At 34.8% G+C, this 21,907-nt stretch overlaps 1 protein-coding gene across 1 annotated transcript; it reads right to left on the bottom strand.

Moving 5' to 3' along the window:
- Positions 1-1,875: 1,875 nt before the first annotated feature.
- Positions 1,876-8,517, bottom strand: LOC142636684 (ABC transporter B family member 9-like). The gene is made up of 12 exons (XM_075810964.1): positions 8,302-8,517; positions 7,114-7,168; positions 6,529-6,704; positions 5,975-6,196; positions 5,656-5,894; positions 4,947-5,472; positions 4,587-4,860; positions 3,861-4,503; positions 3,552-3,780; positions 3,205-3,471; positions 2,855-3,118; positions 1,876-2,603 (listed from the first exon to the last, which is right to left on the bottom strand). The coding sequence occupies exons 1-12, from the start codon at positions 8,506-8,508 to the stop codon at positions 1,956-1,958; spliced, it is 3,750 nt and encodes a 1,249-aa protein (XP_075667079.1). The 5' UTR covers positions 8,509-8,517; the 3' UTR covers positions 1,876-1,955.
- Positions 8,518-21,907: the final 13,390 nt, after the last annotated feature.

Raw genomic sequence — 21,907 nt, 5'->3', positions numbered from 1 at the left:
ACTCTTATTATTAAGTGTCACATCAATTTGCTCTTTCCTATTCCTATCGTTGATAGTATTTTTACACAAAAATGAATTATTTCTATGCTATTTTATTTTATATGGTGGAATCTATTATAAATAAATAAATAAACAGTTTATATGATAGAAACAATAATTCCCTCTATTTGTTTTTTGTTTTAATTTCTAATGTAGAAGATTCTTGAAGCCAACAAATTATATGCCTAGTTGTCCACTCTCTTTCAAAGAATGTAAAAGATAATTATAGACTTTAATTAGCCAAAATAATTAAATAATTTTGATATTCATTTAGGCTATATATATATATATATATATATTCATATTCTTAATTATGTACATTCATAATAATTCTAGTTCTTTTTATTTTATTCCTCTTAATGATATGTATATTATAATTGAACATAAAATAGGGCCATAAAAAATAGTTAGAAATTATTTCAAAACAAAAGTATAAAGTTTCCACGCATCGCGCGGGATATCAACTAGTGTGTAATAGCAATAGTGATTAGATAGTACTTAGTGACTTCACAACTACATGATTTAGAGGAAGGAAAAAAAGAGTAATTATTTCTTGTTCTCTCTTTTGCATCACATGGAAACTAGAGATTGTTTGTTACTTTCTTCGTTACTTTCGTTATCTTATCTGATTAAGATCATCTAAACTCATTGCTTATGTCCAACTAAATTAGGTTGGATCCATGGATCATTTTAAAGCAAATGTGGCAATAAAATCATCTACAATTATGTCACTAGCATGTGCTAACTCATAAGAATGCTCTAGAAGAGGGACACATGACACAATATGAGAATGATACGTGGTACTATCCAGACCTGCCACATGGCTTTAATAGAAAATCCTTGAATTTTACTTGAGCAATGGACAAAAAAATGGACTGCAATGTGTTTAAACAATGAATTGCGCTTATGAACTTTTAATCAATAGTCAATATCCTTTAATTAAATGAATCAACATGAACTCCAAATAAATTAAATGTTCATCCTGATAAAAATAATGTGATCAATTTAATAAAACATGAAAAATGCTTAAAACCAATTGGGGGACCAATAAAAACAATGACATAATTTATGGAATATAAGTAGACCCTTTAATCAACTCAGACATTAAGAATGTGAAGGCCAACACTGCACAATACTTATTTGTAATAAATCTTATTAGTGATTACTTAGTGCTTGTTTGGGATGCACCTATGAGCCAGTTAGCCAGCTTATCACTTATTTTTCCTATACTATTTGCGGGTTTCCCTTGAGTCACCTACTTATTTAATTTAACTTTAATATTATATGTATAATACTTTCAATAAAAAGTTTTCAGCGAAAAACTAAATAGTGAGCTTACAATTGAATGATTTTCAAATACGGAAAAAAAAAAAAGTAGAACCATTATTTATTGTTTTCACGAGTTTACAACTCAATAGGCAGGGGCTGGGGAGCTATTATTCATTTAGGACATTCGTATGTTGCATAACGTAGAAATATGAACAAGTTTTACTTAAAATAAATTATACAATTGTTTATAGTATCTGTAGAATATCATTGAGAATTAATCAATTGAGTCTCATTTTATTTATATAAGATATCTATTTTCTCAATATGAGCTATTCACAGGTATCAGGAATAGCAATTCTCACATCTCAGATAAGTACGTCTATTTCTAAATTCACAGAAATCATTGGCCTTGGACCCTCAAGGCCTCAACATCATACGCAAACACAACAATATAAAACTCTAATAACTCGAGCAACAAATAGTTGACAGTGGTGTCTCGAGCAGCTCTTTGTAACTGTTCACTTTGGTCACAAGTTTTGATTTCAACCCCTACAGAGTGCACACACATTCTGAGCCAAGAGGCATGCCCAGAAACTGTTATGTTATCCAGCAAAGCAAAAATGAGCTTATGATACTGCAGTTTTTCTTCACGTTGAAGAAGTCATATGAAGTGCTACCAAAGAGGCATAGACCCCATCAGTGATCTTCATCAGAATATCATGCCTTCCCTTCTCAGCAATCCCACCATTCTTCACCACTGCGATTATATCAGCTCCTTTGATAGTGCTTAGGCGGTGAGCAACAACAACAGTTGTTCTATTTACCATCACTCTATCCAAAGCATCTTGCACCACACGTTCTGACTCTGCATCTAGTGCACTTGTGGCCTCATCGAGCAAAAGGAGTTTCGGGTTCTTTAGTATAGCTCTTGCAATGGCTATTCGTTGCTTTTGGCCTCCGGATAACTGTACTCCTCTTTCCCCTACAGAGGTGTCATAGCCTTCAGTCAGTGAGGATATGAAATTGTGTGCATTTGATGCTTTTGCAGCTGCTATAATCTCTTCCTCGGTAGCATTCCCATTGTTGCCATATGCTATGTTAGCACCAATGCTTTCATTGAATAGGACAGGTTCTTGACTGACCAATCCCATTTGTTGCCTCAACCAGCTTAGTCTGAACTTTCGGATGTCAACTCCATCCAAAAATACACAACCTGAATCAGGATCATAAAATCTCTCTATGAGGCTGATTACTGTTGATTTCCCACTACCACTCTCTCCAACCAAAGCAACAGTCTGCAAAAAGTATTTCAAGTTAAGAATAATTGATTAAATGTATAAAGAAAATAATTGATTGATACACATAAAAATCACACACAAGTGGAAGATCAGAAGGTTTAAGCTTAATATGCAACATGATAACATCAAAGATTGAAAATCTAATAGGCGGGGGTTTTGTTCTGGTAGATCATAGCTCCAAACATTACCAAGGAAAGAAATGAGAAAAAATTAAAGGAAGTCACAGAACAGAGTGGTAATGCCTATACCTTTCCAGCGGGGATGCTCAAAGACAAGTCTTTGAAAATTTGAATATCTGGACGTGTGGGATATTTAAAGCTGATATTTTGTAACTCAATATTCCCAGTTACAGAGGGCAATGTGATGCCCTCATTGCTCCTTGAATCTATGCTAGGCTTGCTGTCAAGAATTTCAAATATTGAAGCTGCTGAATTCTTGGCTTTGGTGGTGTCTGGAGCCAAAGCACTTGAATGTGAAACCCCACTTGCTGCCATTGTCAAAGCAAAGAAAACCTGCGCAAATTAATTAGTTTTATAACCAGGATAAAACCAATACTACATGGAGAAGAGAGGAAAGAAACAAATGGCACGGACTATACCTTGAAAACTTCACCAAATGTTGCAGTTCCATGTTTCACAAGAATAGAACCGATGTAGAAACAAAATGCATTTGTAAGGAAGAGTGCAGCAAAAGAGAAGCCAAAGCCTAATCCACTTATTATTCCTACCCTAATTCCATGTTTTGTAGGGCCGTCACATTTCTCTTGGTACAAATCCATCACCTTCTGCTCAGAACAAAATGATGCAACAGTCCTAATGCTGCCAACGGCATCATTTGCCACTTGACTTGCTTCTTCATACATCACCTGAAAAATGGTTGCAACATCATTGGTACATCCAACATATATCCCTTTATAGAATGTGGACAATTGAAGAGAAACCTGACCTTGGCATCTGCACTGAACCCCTTCATAAATCTCATCTGAACGAATCCTTGCACAAACAAGATGGGCACCACAGCTAGAATTATCAAAGCCAATTTCCAGTTAGCTGTAAATGCTATGATTAGTCCAGCCAGGACCGTTGCTATATTCTGAACAATTAAGGCCAAGGCATCACCAATAAGACTCCGGATAGTGGAAGCATCAGTAGACAACCTTGCACCAACTGCACCACTGATAAGTGAAAAAAAGATCAAATGGTTAGAACATGAAAAATATGGTAGCACTTAAGAATTACCACTCATTCAACACACCTTGAATGTGCAGGTTCATCAAACCAACTTATTTGTTGGTACACGACCTTTTCAAATGTCAAGGAACGAATTCTTTCTATCAATTTTCCACCCGCAACTCCAAAGAAGTAACTCTGCCCTGGAAGAGCTATCAGAGAAACGCAACCCAAACCCACATACACAAGTGCCCAAAATCGAGAATCTTTTTCTAATTGTTTTGGAGGTTTAAAGAACATATCAATGGATGATGATAGTAACAGACCAAAGATGGGGAAAATTACACCCTGTACGCCTGCGGCAATTGATCCAATTATCAACACTGGAAGCTCAGGCTTGTTCAAGTATGCCAACCGTTTCATGGACACCTCTTTACGCTTCTCAATAATCACCTCATTTTCTTCACTCACCTCCCCATTTTCTTCAGCCTCATAGACGCTGTATGGGCCAGGGACAACATAGCTAAGTGAAAAATGCCTGTTAAATGATGATGAACCTCTACTTAAGGATCTTCCCATAGAGGATCTCTGGCTGCCAGAACGGACCATGGTCTTATCAATATCATTGTCAGAGGTTTGGGTGTCTTCTGCTTGAGCAGCTCCTTCTTGCAGGCGAACTAGTTGGGAGTAAGCCCCTTCTGGATCTCTTGTCAATGCCTCGTGTGTTCCTAGAATTCAGTTTTTTCATAACAATTAAAATTTGGTGTGAAAGTTTGGAAATTTGGGAAGGAAATTGCAGGTTGAGTTTTACCTCTCTCTACAATTTTCCCTTCTTGCACCACTGCTATAATGTCAGCATTCCTAATAGTTGTCAAACGATGTGCAACAACCACAGTTGTTCGATTTGACATGATGTTTACTAATGCTTCTTGAACTATGCGTTCAGACTCGGCATCTAGTGCACTTGTTGCTTCATCAAGGAGGAGGATTTTTGGGTTCTTCAGAATGGCCCTTGCAATAGCAATTCTTTGCTTTTGTCCGCCAGAGAGCTGAGATCCATGCTCCCCTGCCATTGTGTCAAGTCCCTGTAAACAGATGGATAGATTGAGTCTTAGTCTTAAACTAATCTTTATAAAATAGAGCAGCACAAAAAATAAAGGTCTATGATTACATTGGGAAGCTTGTCTATGAATTTTGCTGCATTAGAAAGCTTAATTGCTGTTCTGATCTCTTCTAATGTCGCATTTTCCTTCCCATATGCTATGTTTTCCTTTATGGTAGTTGCAAACAGAATAGGTTCTTGACTAACCAGACCGATCTTCTCCCTTATCCATTTAAGCTGCAACTGCTTCAAATTTACACCATCTATAAGTACTTCACCGGCTTCAGGATCATAAAATCTTTCAACTAGGCTGATCACTGTAGACTTCCCACTTCCACTTTGGCCAACTAGAGCAGCAGTCGTGCCACTTGGAACGTGAAATGAGAATCCAGAGAAGATCTGTACATCTGGCCTTGAAGGGTATCTGAAGTACACATCTTTGAGTTCAATTTCACCTCTTATGTCCTCCAATACGTCCCCACTAGTGTCATAAGCATCAATATTGGGTTTTCGCTTAATTGTTTCAAACATTTTATATGCTGCAGCCTGCCCTGATGCAAATGCATTCAGACTAGGGGATGTCTGGCCCAAAGACCTAGTCAAGGAGATCATAGACAAATATATGGGAATCAGTCAAATGAAAAGCAACATAATCAATTTGGATTGTCAAAATTAACAATGATATGTTTCATAAACGTGCATGGACAGTCATAACATTATATGTGATGCAGATGAACTATCAAGCCAATTATTTTATCAAATGTGATACTCTACTTACATTCCACCAGTCATGATTGCCATAATTACGTTGAGGATTTGTCCTCCAGTGTATCCCTTTTCAATAATCAGTTTGGATCCATACCATACAGCAAGTCCATAAGTGCCAAACATAATGAGGAAAAGTATACCAATTCCTAACCCTGAGACCAGCCCTTGTCTAATTGTAGCATCGCGGGCAACTCTTATCTTGCTGTTATACTTTTCCACTGCTCTCTTCTCCCCAGTGAAAGAAGCAACCTTGCACAGTTAAAAATTGAATTAAGAAATTTGACATTTTGGAAAGGTATTTGTAGTAGATGCTTATATCAATTCCTTACTGTTCTTATGGATCCAAGTATTTGTTCTGCTAAGCTGCCAGCTTCTGCATAAACAACTTGGCCACGGGTTGACATTCTTGACATCATGAGTGACATAATTCCACCAACAAGGATAATAAGAGGTATACAAGAAAGCAAAACTAATGCAAGGAGCCATCCTCTAGCAAAGGCAATCACAAAGCCACCGAGAAAAGTAGATACAAGTTGTATGAATTTTCCAACCTGTCAATAGACTAATTGTTAATGATGCTTCAATTCCCAGAACAAATATGAAGTTAAGATAAAGTAGAGAAAAATGAGGTTGAAAAAAAAAGCTGCAAGCATCATATTTGAGTGAGACTATCCCATTTAGGAGAAGGTATCTCATGCATAGGATAGATGTATCCTCCCTTTCACAATGTGTAGATCCCAAATGATTGGGGTTCACACAGTGTAAGGTGGATGATACATATATCTGATACACAAAATAATAATTGCATATTTAGGCATATAAATAAGGACTTCTTTATGGAAATGGTTCTTTATGCAAAGGTTCTTCAATCAAGGAGGTTTACCTTTTCACCCATGGCATCTTGAATGAGAATGGTGTCCCCAGACATCCTCTCAATGACCTCTCCAGTATTTGTTTGAGTGTCAAAGAATTCAATGTCTTGTCTTAGTATCGTTTTCAAGTACAAACTACGTATACGGGCAGACTGCCTCTCTCCCGTTACTATCCAGTTCGATACCTCTACAACATATGGCACAAAGTGATCATTAGTTAAAATGACTCATCTAATTAGCACCAATTAAATCCAATGGCCAAATCTAGTTGAATGCTAGCCATTATTAGGGGATCCTTAGCCAACATGTGCTCCTATTACATGACAGAAACTTCTCATTATAAGCTTTTTATGCACATGATATTGGCTCTAGTGAAGCACTCTACCATGCACCAACCTTGAAGGATTTTTGTACCGATTGCGTATTCTGTTGTTTTGAAATGAAAGTAACTCATTTATCATGTACGCATATATGTGTGTGTGTGTTATCTCCACAAGGCCAGTTGACTCAATGAACAATGACCATATAAAGAAAATATCACAGAAAGAAAAAACATGCAACCGTGCAAGAAAGAATTGGCAACATTCTGCTCTTACGTAGAAGTGCAGCGATTCCTGCACCAATTGCCAAGTACACAAAGTATATTGCCACCTGAAAATCAAACAGGCACATACTAGTAAGTCAACAAATTTTCCAGTAGTGGAAAAGGGACCTTCATCTCCAATAAAGCACAAAAGAGAGATTATAAAGAAAAATGATGATTTGTTCCTAATACATTTCTTCTGCAGCATCTCAATTTGTAACCCACCCTCCCCAAAAAAACCCATGTCATATATATCAACACATTGTCACTTTTGCAATTAAATTGTGCCATGTAGCTTCCAACATGCATGGCGGTAAACTTCTTGAAATCTCCATTTAAAAAAAAAAAAAAATTAAAAAATGAATCTAGACCTATCCAATTACACCTTAATTATTTTCCTAATTTATTATTCATTAGTATGTAGCCTTGTGCATGTGCACAAATTCAATTAAAAAAAATTACAATTATACGATTTAAATTAAACTTTGTTTTTTAGAAGAGGTTTAAATTATACATAATATTAGCTTACACTTTTTTAAACTATATATTTTTAAAATATGTAATCGTTTCTCATTATATATATAATTTAGAATTTAATGGTTTTGAACTGCTTTGTAGATCCAAATGTAGGATCAAATCTAGTAATGATTTATAGACAAAATGTAACCTATATTTTTAGTAAAAATATTTTTCTAATTTGATTTATTTATTTTTTGCATTTGCAAAGGCTATTTCAACATAGTTTTTTTTTCTTTCAATATATGTAACCCCCCAAAAAATGCTAGATAATAAACTCGCCAGATCACACACAATATACATCAATATTTGCGAAAGTTTGAATGCCAAAAAAAAAAAAAATTGTAACATTAAAAAGAGAACAAAGAGTACCAAATATTGCACCAACACAATTCATACAAACTCAGCCATTTCATCAAATATACAAGGATCTTTCAAGCCTTCTAGTCTTCTAGATTAGCAAAAAATTTCCCTTCATCCTATCATTTTTTTTTTTTTTTAATAAAACATTTCATCCTATATCATATTTGTTTCATGTTCAGCTAGAGATATCAATACCCAAAACAATAACAAAAAAAAGAAAAGAAAGAAAGATCTAACAACCATACATGCATGCAAAACTAAGAAACAAAAAAAAGACCATGCACGCATGCAAAACCAAGACATTGCAGAAAAAAATGCATACCTTAGCCACTTCGTGAACGACCTTGGATGGGTCGCTGGAGCCAAACGAGTTGATCAGTTTCCCAAATATGATTGTCATGAGCGGCTGCGATAAGCCATTGCCCACGGCACCTATTGTGCCCATAGTCATGAAGAACAGGTCGAGTTTGTCGGCGAAAGCGAACAGCTTATAGAATGGAACCCTCTGGTTCACAACTTTCTCAGCCATGTCTTCTGATTCTTTTCCTCCATTTCCATCACCGCCTCCTTCCTTGATCGCCATTTTGTTTTTGTTTCTCTCTGTCTCTTGGCTCTAAATAGAAAGCAATGGTATTGCTTTTTATTTATTTATGAAGCGAGTAAAAAATAAACATTATTCATTCATATATATAATGAAACAAAGAAACCTATATATAGGATTCGGTTTTTTTAATGCGCGTTTTACACGTTATTGTTACAAAAAAATTAACATAAACGAAATACTAGCTAGAAGGAAATATGTAATTGAAAGGTCCCTATGGCCTGTTTTGTAGCCACAAACATAGTGCAAGAAATCGAAATACTCTGTTGGGAAACTTATATATAGCACTCTCTAATCTATAAGAAGGAAAATGCCAAAGCTACAAAATTGTATGTCTTACAAAATATTTAACAAATGGTATGATAGTGGGAATTCGGTGAGTATAAGGCCCGTTTGGTACGTGCATTTAAATAATAGTGTTCAGTTTTTTTTTAAAATACATACGGGTGAAAAAGTGTGTGAAAATACATGTAATATTGTTTAAAAACTGAAAATATGTGTTATAACATATACACCAAACATGCCCTAAATTTGGTGAGTTAGGAATGTTTTTAATCCGTACATACATCAACCCTTCTTATCACCAATTTATTGATGAATTTTTAATATCCATGTTATCTATAGATAATTATATTATATATATTAATAGGCAAAACTTAAAGAAAATCTAATTGAATTCTATAATTGAATGAAGTCCAATTTTGCACTATATGTCTTAAATTATATATTTTTAGAGGAAGTTTTATTTCCTAATTTTGAAGTTAAATGTGGGATTATATCATAAATATCCATCCAAGTGAGTTATTGCGTACAAAAATTAAAGAGTTTAGAATTAATGAACTTAAAAAAAAATGGACAATTTACATTTTTACTTAATAATATTCTTACAAGACTTTTCAAAGAGTTAAAAAATATATAAGAATGACTATCAATAATATTTAAATTATATATATTTAAAAATTATGCTATGCATTTTAATGTATATTTTTTAAGTATATCCATGCATATGCATGGGGTTACAAATATAATGGATTACTTGTATAAAGAAGAGTAAAATTGTGCTCTCTCTCTCCTCTCACATTTATAGTGGATTTTGCAAATTAAATTTATGATAGGTTGGACATGAGGGAACACCACGTTACTTAAGAAATTTCCCTTCTACAAGCTTTTCATATTATTACTTTTTTTTTTTTAGAAAAAAAGTTAGAAAGCCAAACTAGAGTATCACTGTTACGACAAAAAATCCCATGCAAATAAGTTTGGTTAGAACTTAGAAATAGTTGCAGCAAGCATCGACCTCTAATGCGAGGGGATTTAAAATTTCTATATTTACACCCTCCAATTTTGTGTCAGGTAGATTTTTGTAATTAAATAAAAAATAAAGATTAATATTATCATTATCTAATATAATTATAAAATCTAAAATCCCGTCGTCAAAGAACTGTGAATGATACTAGCAAATTTTCTAAAATTTTCTTTGTTTCACCGCTGTTTAAGATTTGATCGCAAGACAACATGGCACAATTTAGGGATCTCTTTGTTCTTTATCTATGTTGAGTTTAACCGTTTTTATAGTGCTATGTTAACAACATTTTATCATAGGTGATAAGTTGTTATTGGTCTTAATTTGAATTCACAAATTAAATAACTTTTTATAATAGCTCGTAACAATTTACCACTTAAGATTTATTATGAAAGTATTGTAAAAATATTATAGACATAATATTTCTCTTTTACGGTTTAATAAAATGTTTGGAATTATTTAGTTTCACCGTTAATGTTTTGGGATATCATATAAACTTCAATTAATATTATTATTATTCTTTTTTTTTTTGACATATTAATTTTGATATGGGGAAAAAAATAGAAGAAGAGAGATTTTTGGCCAATGAACGAGGAAGAATGCTGTAGACGTGATCTCTATCTCTCTCTCTCTCCTTTTTTATTTACTAGATGCTCTCAGAGACAAAACAATCACACAAGCACAATGAACATTCAAATTTGAAAATTATTTGATTTATCAGCCTGAGTAGACCAGATGCTATTTTTTTTGCGAAAAAATTGTAATGTGTTGTAATGTGTAGTGTACCAACTGTACATTCTGGACTTACGTCCTTTATGTGTAGTGCTTCTCAGGCATTACTTGACTACTGTGTAGTGCCTACTATTAACAGCGCTGTGCTACTGTTATATATGATAGAATGACTATTAGACTATGCTAGAAATACTAATGTTAATGTTGTTGGAATTCACTCATTGGATGTCTTTCATTATGATTTATCATTTACGTATAGATAGTTACTTGTGTACTGTGACTTTGTGATATATTAAGATTTGATATCTAACTTATTGTGGTTGAGATTTATCCTAACTTTATGTGTTTAATGTGTGTTAGTGTTACTGTGTTTATCAATTTATTCTTTTCGGTTTTTTTTTTCTTTCTAGATTTGTAGTTGATATGTTTTAGGTTTATATTGTTAATTATTGATTGTTGATTTGCAAGGCTTTACACTTTGTCAGGGAGTTCTTAAATGAATGGAATGAGTAAATCATAAAAGAATGAAAAAAAATGGAATAAAATTGAATGTATTTAAGAGAAATTAATGAAAAAGAAAGGAATGTAACGGAATTATTAAATCTTGTTTGGATGTTTTAAAACAAATGAATGAAAATGAATGGAAGGTAAGTAACTTTGTTTGGGAGTAACATATAGAGAAGATAATGAAATTGTTTTATGATAATATATGATTATTATATATCGATTAAAACAATGCAAACCCAAGTGCAGACTATTCGCAAGTAATAATATCTCAGGGAGTCGAAGACTACTGTAAAAACATCTATTATTAACAACAAAATAAAAATAGTTTTTTTTTTTTCCAACAAAAAATGGAGCAAGATAATATTGAAATTTCAATTGAAAATAGCATAATAAATTTGAGAGAAATTAATGGAGAAAAACACTAGGGATTCAAAGATCCACATAATATTTCATCATATGAACTTAGATTATTTTTAACTCAATTAAGCTAGAGAGCCAACTCGCCTAATTGAAATATAAAACAACAAAGTAAAACAATATGTAGATTAAATATGAATGATTGAGCAAGTAATTCAATTGGCAAGCTATAGGGGAGGTTAAACATTTAATATATTTTCAAATTGTAACAAATCAAGAGTTCAAGCATTCAATATGAATAAAAAACATATTAAATCTTAAAAACTTGTCAACATGCAATGATTCTCAATAATAAAATCAATGACAAAACTTAGATACCTTATGTACTGTACTTTAGGCTTCCCTTTTAAAATTTAGACATGTGGCTATTTTATAGAAATACTAAATGGCATCAAATCTAATTTCCCACAGCGTGAGAAAACTCAACCCATTAGTCCTTTCTCTTTCACTTCCGTTGAGTTCCAGCAGCAAAACTATGACGCCCCAAGCTAAAAAAAGGGTTAGATTTATTTTTGGACTTTCATGTGCCCCACCTACCCCATTCATTACCACCACACATCACCCTCCCTTCTCTCCCTCTTTGGCCCATCAACTAAGGGTCTTCTACACTTTGTTCTTTTTCTTTTCTTTTCACATAAACACTCCTCTCTCACTCTCTCTTACTCTCCCACCGGTGCCCACTTCTCACCACCATCTCCACCATCTTTTTCCGACAAGATCACTGGGAAATCCTTAGGAACTTCTAAGCATCTTCATATATTTTATTTGATGTAAAAACTCCTAATCTTTTTGGTGGGTTTTTATACCTTTGCTTGATGTTCTTTTTATCAAAGCTTTGGAAATGATACTCATGATTTATGAGCTTCTTGGGTGATATTCTTGTGATTTTGTATATGGGTTTTGATTTGGTGGATTTATTTGATGAGTGAGAACTACTTATTAAGTGATGAGGTTTTAATGTTAGGGAGAATACCTAGAATGACTTAAGTTTATAAATTGGAGTCTATGCCTTGTAAATTAAATTGTTGAGAAACTTTGGAAGTGGAATAAATTATTTGTGAGGTTAAATACTTAGGCTTGCCTAATTAATTTCTTATTTAGTAATTTCAAATTTGTAGCTAGATGTAGTATCAAGTTTTATGCTTATCGTGATAGGTTTGTGTTAGGTTCTAAAAGTTTAGAAAATTGGCAAACTGTAAGCACAAACTTGTCTAGACATAGATTCCTAGATCTATAGGTTTGATTAGATAATGCTTAAGATGTTACAAGTCAGAACACAAGAAAATACAAGTTGCCAATAGAAGAGTTCAAATTCTGTGAAATCCGACCAATCAAAAGTTAAATCTGACAGATCGAAAATCACAGACATGAAATTTCTGTAGAATTCTATTTCAGCCCAAACTCTGCTTAAATGTTTAGAGTTTCATCTATACTTCTTCGAATATAAAAGGGAAACCCTAGCCACGTTTTGAAGAGATTTTTGAGAGACTTTATAGATTCTCTTGTGAGATCTAAAAGGTATTGTTTCTTCTTCTATCAAAGTCACTACTGGAAATAGGGGTGTCCACGGGTCGGGCTGGGTCGGTTTTAGACCCAGCCCAGACCTGACCCGCCGGCGTCGGGTGGAAGGCGGAGGGACCCAAAACTGACTGCTGGTGTCAATCGGTCGAGTCGGTTTTGAGTTCGGGTGGTGTTTGGGTCGGTTTGGTTGGTGGAGAGAGTCGCCGGATTCTGCGAACACTGCCAGAATCTTCAAAAAAATCGTCGAAATCTATAAAAACTCACTAGATCTGCACCGAAAAATCTCACCAAATATGGTCGAGATCTCACCGAATCTCACCAAATATGGTTTAGATCTCGCTGGGTCTCCTTGAATCTGAGCTTGATCTTGCAAGAGTTGGCCGAATTTGGATATAACATCAGTCGGGTTGGGTGGCTCTGGTTTTGGAGGAGTAAACCCGCCACTCAATCCTCTGGCGTCGGGTCTTGGGAGCGGAAACCCGTCATCAACCGACGGGAGTGTCAGTTTGGGCTGAAATCGGGTGGGGATCGGACGGGTATGTTGGGCTAGCGGGTCTTGGTCGGGTTTAATTAGACACCCCTAACCGGAAATCATTCTCATATCATTAGATCCGGTAGATCCGAAGTTGCTGCAACAAGATCAACAACTGCTGATAATTTAAACCTTCAAGGGTGGTATTGGAGTCACAAAATGGACAGTTTGTGTTGCTAAACCTTTGACTGTGATCTCAAAGTCAAAAGCAAGGGTACTTGTGTTGGTGTAAATCCAAGAAGAGAAGAAGTCCGTGGATTCGAAACTTACATGTGGTCGTGTCAGTAAGTTACTATTCGAGGTAGTAATAGATTTATGGTTAAATTTGATTGTAAAAACTTCAATTCTCTTATAGTGGATTTACTTTACCTTGAGGATAGTTAGGTCAAATCCTCTCCAGGTTTTTACCTTGAAACGGTTAGTTTCATCAGTTTTCCTAGGTCATCATATCATGGTATTATTTACTTTCCCGCATCTTTGCATGATATGATATATTTGTGTTTAACGTAAATCTGAAAATTAATCTAAGTAATCACTTTGTTAATACATTAGGTTAAACAATCTGTTAAAGGGGTCTAAACATATTCTCTCAGTTTGCTTGGTATTGTTTAGGTTCTAGCTAATCTTCTTTTGGAGCGCTGGAAGTTAGGCTTTTTGCAGATTGCAAGGTAAATAACTTTTTAATGAGATTTTTGGAAATAATTATGTTGCATAAATGTTATTTTTAGGTTAGACACATTTTGGGAAACTGTTTAGGGAAACTATATTTTCCTAAAAACTATGGTGTTGTAACCTTAATGTATATGACTATTTATGAAAAGTGCATCATATTTGGTATTGTATATGGGAAATGCATGAATTGTTAACATGGAAATATGAGCATCTTTGATAATGGATTTCATGAAATAATTGTATTATTGCAATTTCTAAGGATGCTTTAATGCTAGTAATATTTGGGAAATTGATAGAAAATCTTATTGCAATGAATGATTTTAAGGACCTTGAGAATTTTATGGATATCTTGGTTATTGGACAATTTTATGAAACTACTTGGAAAGTAAACTGTGAATTTTGAATACATTTAATTTGTGAGCTTCTGATGTGATTTTGTGTTGTACCATGATATTGGTGATTACCCCGTGTTTGTGAAAATGAGTCAGGTTAGAGCCTCTCACTTTGCATGACGTAGGTAAATCCTTGAGTGTGTGGGAGGCTGCTGCCCATAGGGCTAAAAAAACACATGCAAAAGGGGTATTGTGTAATGCATCCTTCCTTGTTGCCCATTGGGAAAAGAGGTAAATCCTTGAGTGTGCGGGCGAGACTAGGCAAGGCCAAAAGACCACATGCAAAATGGGTACTATATGATGCGTTCTCCCTTGCTACCCATGGGGGGAGAGGTAAATCCTTGAGAGTGTGGGTGAGGCTCCATAGGGCCAAATGACCACATGCCAAAAGAGGTACATTTCATACTAGTGGTTTGTGGGTTTTGACTTGTCTCTATGGCGGTATAATGTCTTTGTGACATTTTCGTCTTTGTGGTGGTTTGTGATGTGGCTTGGGTTGGCTTTTTAGGTTTTTGAAACAATGTTGTTATGCTCACAGTATATATATTATGTAGTTTCATGGTGATCATTTTTTAGAAGCTTTGAGTGGCATTATTCAATCATTCTTATTATTTTATCAATAAAAATAATTTTGTAGTTTTTAGCTAGAAATTCAAATTGTTTCATGTATATGCACATAATCATGAAACTTGCATTTCCCCCGCCCCCATTAATTATGCTACTTACTGGGCTTTGTTTCATCCCATTATTTCATTAAACTTTTTCAGAGTAGGCAACGATCCGTTTTTAGACAAGTTTTTGTGGCTTGCAGTATTTAGACAAACTACTGATGGAGGCTGATCTTTCATAATAGTGATCCTTAGGTGTTGTACATCCTAGAGGAAGCATGATACATTCTTTTGTAGCTAATAGTGGCGATGACTTTTATTCTCACTGATGAGACAAGCTGATGATGTGTACTTATATTTATTCAGACCTCCATTCTTTTGTGGCTAATGGTCCTTGTAATTATAGAATAAAACTCTAACTTACTTTGAGAGTACCTTTATTGAAATTATTATGAAAATTCTTGATGTTAGTACTTGATATGAATTATTTGGATTGAATTGTCAAAAAGGAAAAATCTACAAGTACCTTTGGGTTGTATTTGTCATGGTTTGGATCCTTTTGGGTTTGGAGCATGACAAAAACTCTCTCAGTCCCCTGTTCTCTCTTGGCTAGAAATCAAATCTCTTGTGCAAAAATCAAACAAAGGTGAGCGAATTTAATATCTCGAAAAATAATCTTGAGGGTACCTTTAGCGTTCAAGAGCGAGATGTATATTTTGATTCTATTGGGTAACCCAAATCTCTGTAGCCCCACTTTGAAACCCTTGCATCCATGTTCGAAACCCAAACAACGTTTGTCCTATGTTGTTTTAGTTATGCTAGTTGTCTGGGTTGTAATCATACTCGTGTCTCTTGTGTTATGGTTTTACAAAACCAAATACCTAGGTGTTTGGTACTATTGTTTAAACAATAGTTTTTAGTGTTTAAATAATATTACATGTATTTTTATACACTTTTTTACCCACACATATTTCCACAAAATAACAACAACGTTACTAAAAATATTTTACCAAACGGACTTAGCATTTGGTACCAAATTTAAAAAGAAATGGAAGGTAATCACATTTGTGCATACCCTGACTTCCCTAGATGGGTTGGGCCTAGGATTGGGTTCACAACTTATTTGTATAGTGGGCTAAGCGTTTCCTACTATGGATAGTCCTCGGCCAAACATCCCAATGACACCCTCTCTCTCACGAACTCCCTTTCTTTTTCCTCTGAGTGTTGCTCTCCCTCCTAGTGGTGTTAATACTATCACTCTTTTACTCCCTACATTACTCGGTGGTGTGCCCCTTGTCCTTATGATAAGTGCAGTACAAGTTTTGATTTCTCTTTGATGAGTCACCCCCCATCTTGTTTGGCTACCGAAAGTATGGCTCGTTTTTAATTCGATCAACAATTCTGTGTACTGACTCCCTGAACGTCACATTTACTACCCCCGCTTGGACACCCGGTTTCTAGATCCTCAAGTCCTTCTGGGGTCTAGATTGAAAGCCTCCCTTGCCAAGGCTAGCTCATGATCTAGGCCTTGCCTTTATTCTGTTGCCAATCATCCTCTAATCTTTTATACTCTTCTATACGCCTCATTAACTGCCTCATATCCTCGGGAGGTCTCCTTGTCAACGAATCTCGTAATTTGGAGTCCTCAGGCAATCCCAATCGGAAAGTGCATGCTGCGATTTTTTCATTACCCCTTCCAATCTTGTTGTACAGTTCCCAGTACTAGTCAGTATAGGTGTGAAGAGTTTCCCCAGCTCCTATCTTCATTGATAGCAGTGCATCTATAGGATGCGGTACCTGGCTGCAGGTCCTAAACCAGACTCCAAATTCATGAATCAGCTCGGCAAAATTGTGAATCGAGCCATTCCTCAATCCATTGAACCATCTCAAAGTGGTGGGCCCAAGACTTGAAGGAAACACCTTACACATCAACACGTCGTTATGACTGTGCAAAGACATCATCTAGATATAATGGCTTACATGCTCTACTGGATCCATTTTCCCGTTGTAAGAGTTAAATGGTGGTCTAGTGAATCTGCTCGGCATCGGTGCCCGTTTGATATCTCTCGAGAATGGTGATCGAGCAACTCTACGCAATGCTCGGCTCATAGCATCTATAGCGGTGTTGTAAGGTCTTTGCCCCTCTGGAGAGATTGAGTTTCGTTCCGCATACTCTTAAGATTGGTCTTAGTGTTGATGGGAATCGGATTGATAGGACGCCTCTCCATAGCCACCTCCTACACTAACCGACCCTTGCGTTCGAGTTCCTCGTCCATTCTATCAAAATGCGCATGCCTCGAGGCTCTTGATAATGTCCAGTGTATTTGAAACAACCCTTCTCCAAGACCAGACTGTTCTTCCCCTTGTTCATATTCCCTGTCTTCGCGCCTTTTTTGCCTCCTTTCTCTGCCAACCGGATCCCCGAGAAGATCGTCCGAAGCCACTTTCAGCATAACATCCTGACTGCCTCCCGAACATTCTCCTTGTATATGAGTCTTGGCAGAATTACAGCTATGTAGGAGATCCCTACAGACGACGCCAATTGTGCGTATCCCGACTTCCTTAGATGGTCTGGGCCTAGGATTGGGTTTACAACTTATTTGTATAGTGGGCTAAGTGTTTCCTACTATGGGTAGTCCCCGGCAAAGGAACCCAATGACACCCTCTCTCTCATGAACTCCCTTTCTGTTTCCTCTACGTGTTGCTCTCCCTCCTAGTGGTGCTGATACTATCACTCTTTTACTCCCTGTTTTCTCTTTCCAAATGCCAACCCCTTCCTCACATTCTATTATCCTATTTATAGCTTGAGATGGGTGGAGGTGTTATAATTACTTCCTGATCTCACTCGTACGAAGGGGGTCCAATCTTATCGTTCTTGATAAGAATATGCTCTGTTGGGAACGATGATAATGGCATTGGAACTAGTTCCAGTCTCCAAAAGGCTATTCGGCAGTGATACTCCTCAAGGCAATACCGAGCTATCGAGAACATAGACTGTCCCCAGCAAGCACAATCCTGATCAATTATAAATTGATCGGCATGTGCTTGCTTCTACTATGCTAAAGACCAGATAGACCTATTATGGTATTTGGGTTGAGGTTGGGCCTTAAAGTGTGTCTGAACCAAGGCTAAAGGCCTAATGGGCATGGGGTCGCGCACTGTCCCATGAGGCTAGGGCCCAAGATCCAATGGGTCTAGGATTATACCCCGTACAGCATTCCATCGAATGGGATTCAATGAGGAATACATTTTTGCATTTTAAAGAAAAGAAAATTTGATTGGATGGTTGGGTATATAAGGTGAAACTCAGTTGGGTCAAATATTAGCGATTAGAACTTAGAAGGCTTTGGGAAAAGTGAGAGCTGCTGCCCTTGGTTTAGGTTTCTCATGCGGTGAGAAATAAACTTAACGCTATTTAATATTCTATTAAGGTCGCCATGTTGTTTAGACACATTAGCCTCATTGTACGTGTGTTTTTTTAGCCAAAAAAAAAACTCTGTGTTTGTATTTTATATATATAATTTTATTTTAAGAATCTAATTTATAAGTGGACAAGGCAATTTGAAAATTAACAAAAGAGTGGTCCTATTTTTTAGTCAATATTTTAGTAGAAGTTAAAGTTGCATTTTTACCGGATTGTCTACTAGTTTTGTCTCAACTTAAACATAGGGGTGTAAGGGTCTTTTTGAACTAAAAAAATGAGGAATTCAAACAGAAGAAGTCCCTTAAATAGTAGTATAAATAAGATACTGTGTTTAAGTTTTGCTCCTAAAAGGAATCTCAAAAATCAATCATCAATCCATAAAAAGCATATAGATAATCTCAATATCACATGATAAAAATATTAGGTTTTACCTTTAATCCTAGCTAGAGATTTAGCCACACATATTTTTGCAAAATAAAGCTGTAAAAAATAATGCTAAACGTTTAAAAGAAATAAAAATAAGATGAAAAACGTTCTAGATTTTTTCCTCCTCTATAACTTCAGCCTCCAAAAGAAAAAAAAAAAAAAAAATCCCTCAAATTTTTGATGTGAATCCCTTAATTTTTTTTTCATTATCAGCTTCTAGCTTACGATTGACCTCCAAAACGATTTTTCCGAATTTGTGGTAAGCTATAAAGTCGTGTATATATAAATATATATATATCCTTGAGTCTTTTTGTGGTCAAAAGAATCAAGTCAATCGAAAATCTGGGCTAAAAGTAATGGCAAAAATATTAAGACACCACAAGATTGTTCCATATCAGGATTTTTCCAATTTTGACTTGACCGAATTTCTTTCTTTTCTTTTTTATTCTCACACATTTTTACTTGTTTAATACTTCAAAAATCATGCTCCAATTGATCTTAACTCTTGGATTCTCTTGACTGAATGTTTGCATGATTAACTTATCAGTTTTAATCTTCTACAAAAGAAAAATATATGTGATAAGTATATTTTAGAGAAAACTTTCAAATTCATATATTTATGTTTAATTAAACATTTGATTGATGTGATATTGCCTATAAAAAATAAGATATTAGTGTAACTTTAAGCAGTTATCATTAGATCGCTATTTTAAAATAAAAAGCTAAATATATAAGTGTATTTTTAGAGTTCTAGTAAAATCTTCATCAAATTTAATTTCATTCCCTCAAATGCTTCCCAATTTTAGGGAGAGTGAAAATTTGAGTTTTCAAAGGAATAAAGAGGAATGAGTGTTCTCTCCTACCAATTTCATTTTCTCTCATTTATACTCCGAAACAAAACAAAAGAAGGAAATTTCAATTCTTTCCATTAAAACTCCCAAACAAATAAATGGAAGAAAAATATCCTTTTCATTCCTTTACATTCCATCACTTTCCCTCCTTTCAAACGAGATGTTAAGGGTTTAAAGTTAAGCCTATCATGCATAAAGAAAGCCTGAGTTTTAAAGTAAAAAATAGCAAGAAATGCCTAGTTTCTTTTTAGAAAAAAAAAAAGAAAAAAAAGAAGCCCAAATGGCTTTTAAAAAAATTAATCTTTTTTTTTTTAATTTTATAAAAAAGACCTAGTTGAAAAAAAAATCAAAATAGTCTCAAAAATACATTTCTTTAGTGGAAAAATAGCCCAAAATTTAGAATCATTTTTTAAAAGTGACTCATAACTAAACTAGCCACACCAAAAGGATATGGTGCACCACACCTTGCATAAACCGGTTCTTACCCCTCCATAGGTGGGGTGCGGTCAGGCATGAGAGAAAATTGCACTCTATAGGTGTGGTGTAAACCCTCTCTCCCAAAACCAGCCAAACCGCACCATGTGTTGCCCTACATGCACATTGCAGATGGAAATAAGTGTATGTAATTAGTTAAGAGACAAGGTTGAAACCCCCAAACCGATGCAATACAACCTGCAAAGTCATGAGGTATTTCTTGATAGGCTTATATGGAGTACATAGTTCAAGTGTGGGGAGTTTTTCACAATGCTACTTTGATGTTGCCAATGTCTTGAATGCCCTAATTTTCAATGTAAAAGCTAATGATACGGAGGTTGTTTGTGTTTGTGAGCTTACAACTTAGTGGCAAATGACTTTCCACTGATATGTGGTTGATTTTAGTTTAATATCAACATTATAATATATCTCCCTAATGTTGTAGTGTAAGATATTTACTAACAATACTAGAGGAGTGTTATTTGATAATTGATGTTTGTTATGAGTTTCTTCGAGTGTCATTTGATAATTGATGTTTGTTATGAGTTTCTTCTATTTTTAGTCAAATTGTATTCTCTTGACATTTTTTCCTTCCAACTCTTATATATTTTAACTTTATTATGGTCATGTAGAAAACAAGTACCATGTATTATTCTTGACATACTTGCTTATTAGCATTTGTATAATAGAGGAAGTTTTCAATAAACATACTCAAATAAAAATACTCTTATATTCGGTGATAGAGTTTTAATGAAAGTGTGATTATATGGGTTTAAATTTTGTGATTATATTAATCAACAAATAAAGTAATTTAATGAGAGTGTGATTGTGTGTATATTGTTATTAAGCACTTTTTTTTGAGAACATATTGAACATTAATCCAATCCAAAAGCTAAGTTTTTTTCACTAGCTAGTTCAATCAATGGTATGCTTGCTAAGTCAATAAAAATACATAGTGATACAAGTACTACAAGTTTTTCTATATTGGATTCACAAATTGATGTGTCATCAATTATAAGTGGCAATTCAAATATTCATTTATGAAATGGTTGAAATTTCAGAAAAAAAAAAAATGAAATGATTGAAGCTCACCAATGACATTTATTATCACCTCAGTTTTTAAGTTTTACAAAATCAGTAACTACACATTTAGAATTTTACAAAATCATAAAGTAATTAAAAATATAAATGGTCGTAGGAGATATGCATCTAGAAGTAACCAAAAAGAGGTTGTAATAATCACCCACATAATATTTATTTTAAAAAAACCAACCACCTATATTGATATCCTTTATATTGTTTCATATAATAATTTAAACATATTTATCTCTCCCCCGCTGTCTATCTATCTTTGTTGGGAGAACCTATCTTGCAACAACCAAGTTTGCTCATTGTAAAGTCTGTATGTACACATGGTGCAAGTAATACAACAAAAAAATGAGTAGATGTTAATGTTATGAATTATGAG

This window comes from Castanea sativa, chromosome 5 (assembly GCF_040712315.1).
Source record: "Castanea sativa cultivar Marrone di Chiusa Pesio chromosome 5, ASM4071231v1".
Taxonomy (NCBI): domain Eukaryota; kingdom Viridiplantae; phylum Streptophyta; class Magnoliopsida; order Fagales; family Fagaceae; genus Castanea; species Castanea sativa.
Note: the sequence above shows the minus strand (reverse complement) of the source record. Positions and strands in the feature narration are given on the sequence as shown.

Coding starts and splice junctions, on each gene's coding strand:
- LOC142636684 (XM_075810964.1), bottom strand. CDS start 8,508: ATGGCTGAGAAAGTTGTGAACCAGAGGGTTCCATTCTATAAGCTGTTC. Junction 4,861..4,946: donor TCATAGACAAGCTTCCCAAT/GTAATCATAGAC, acceptor ATCTGTTTACAG/GGACTTGACACAATGGCAGG. Junction 2,604..2,854: donor TGAGCATCCCCGCTGGAAAG/GTATAGGCATTA, acceptor TACTTTTTGCAG/ACTGTTGCTTTGGTTGGAGA.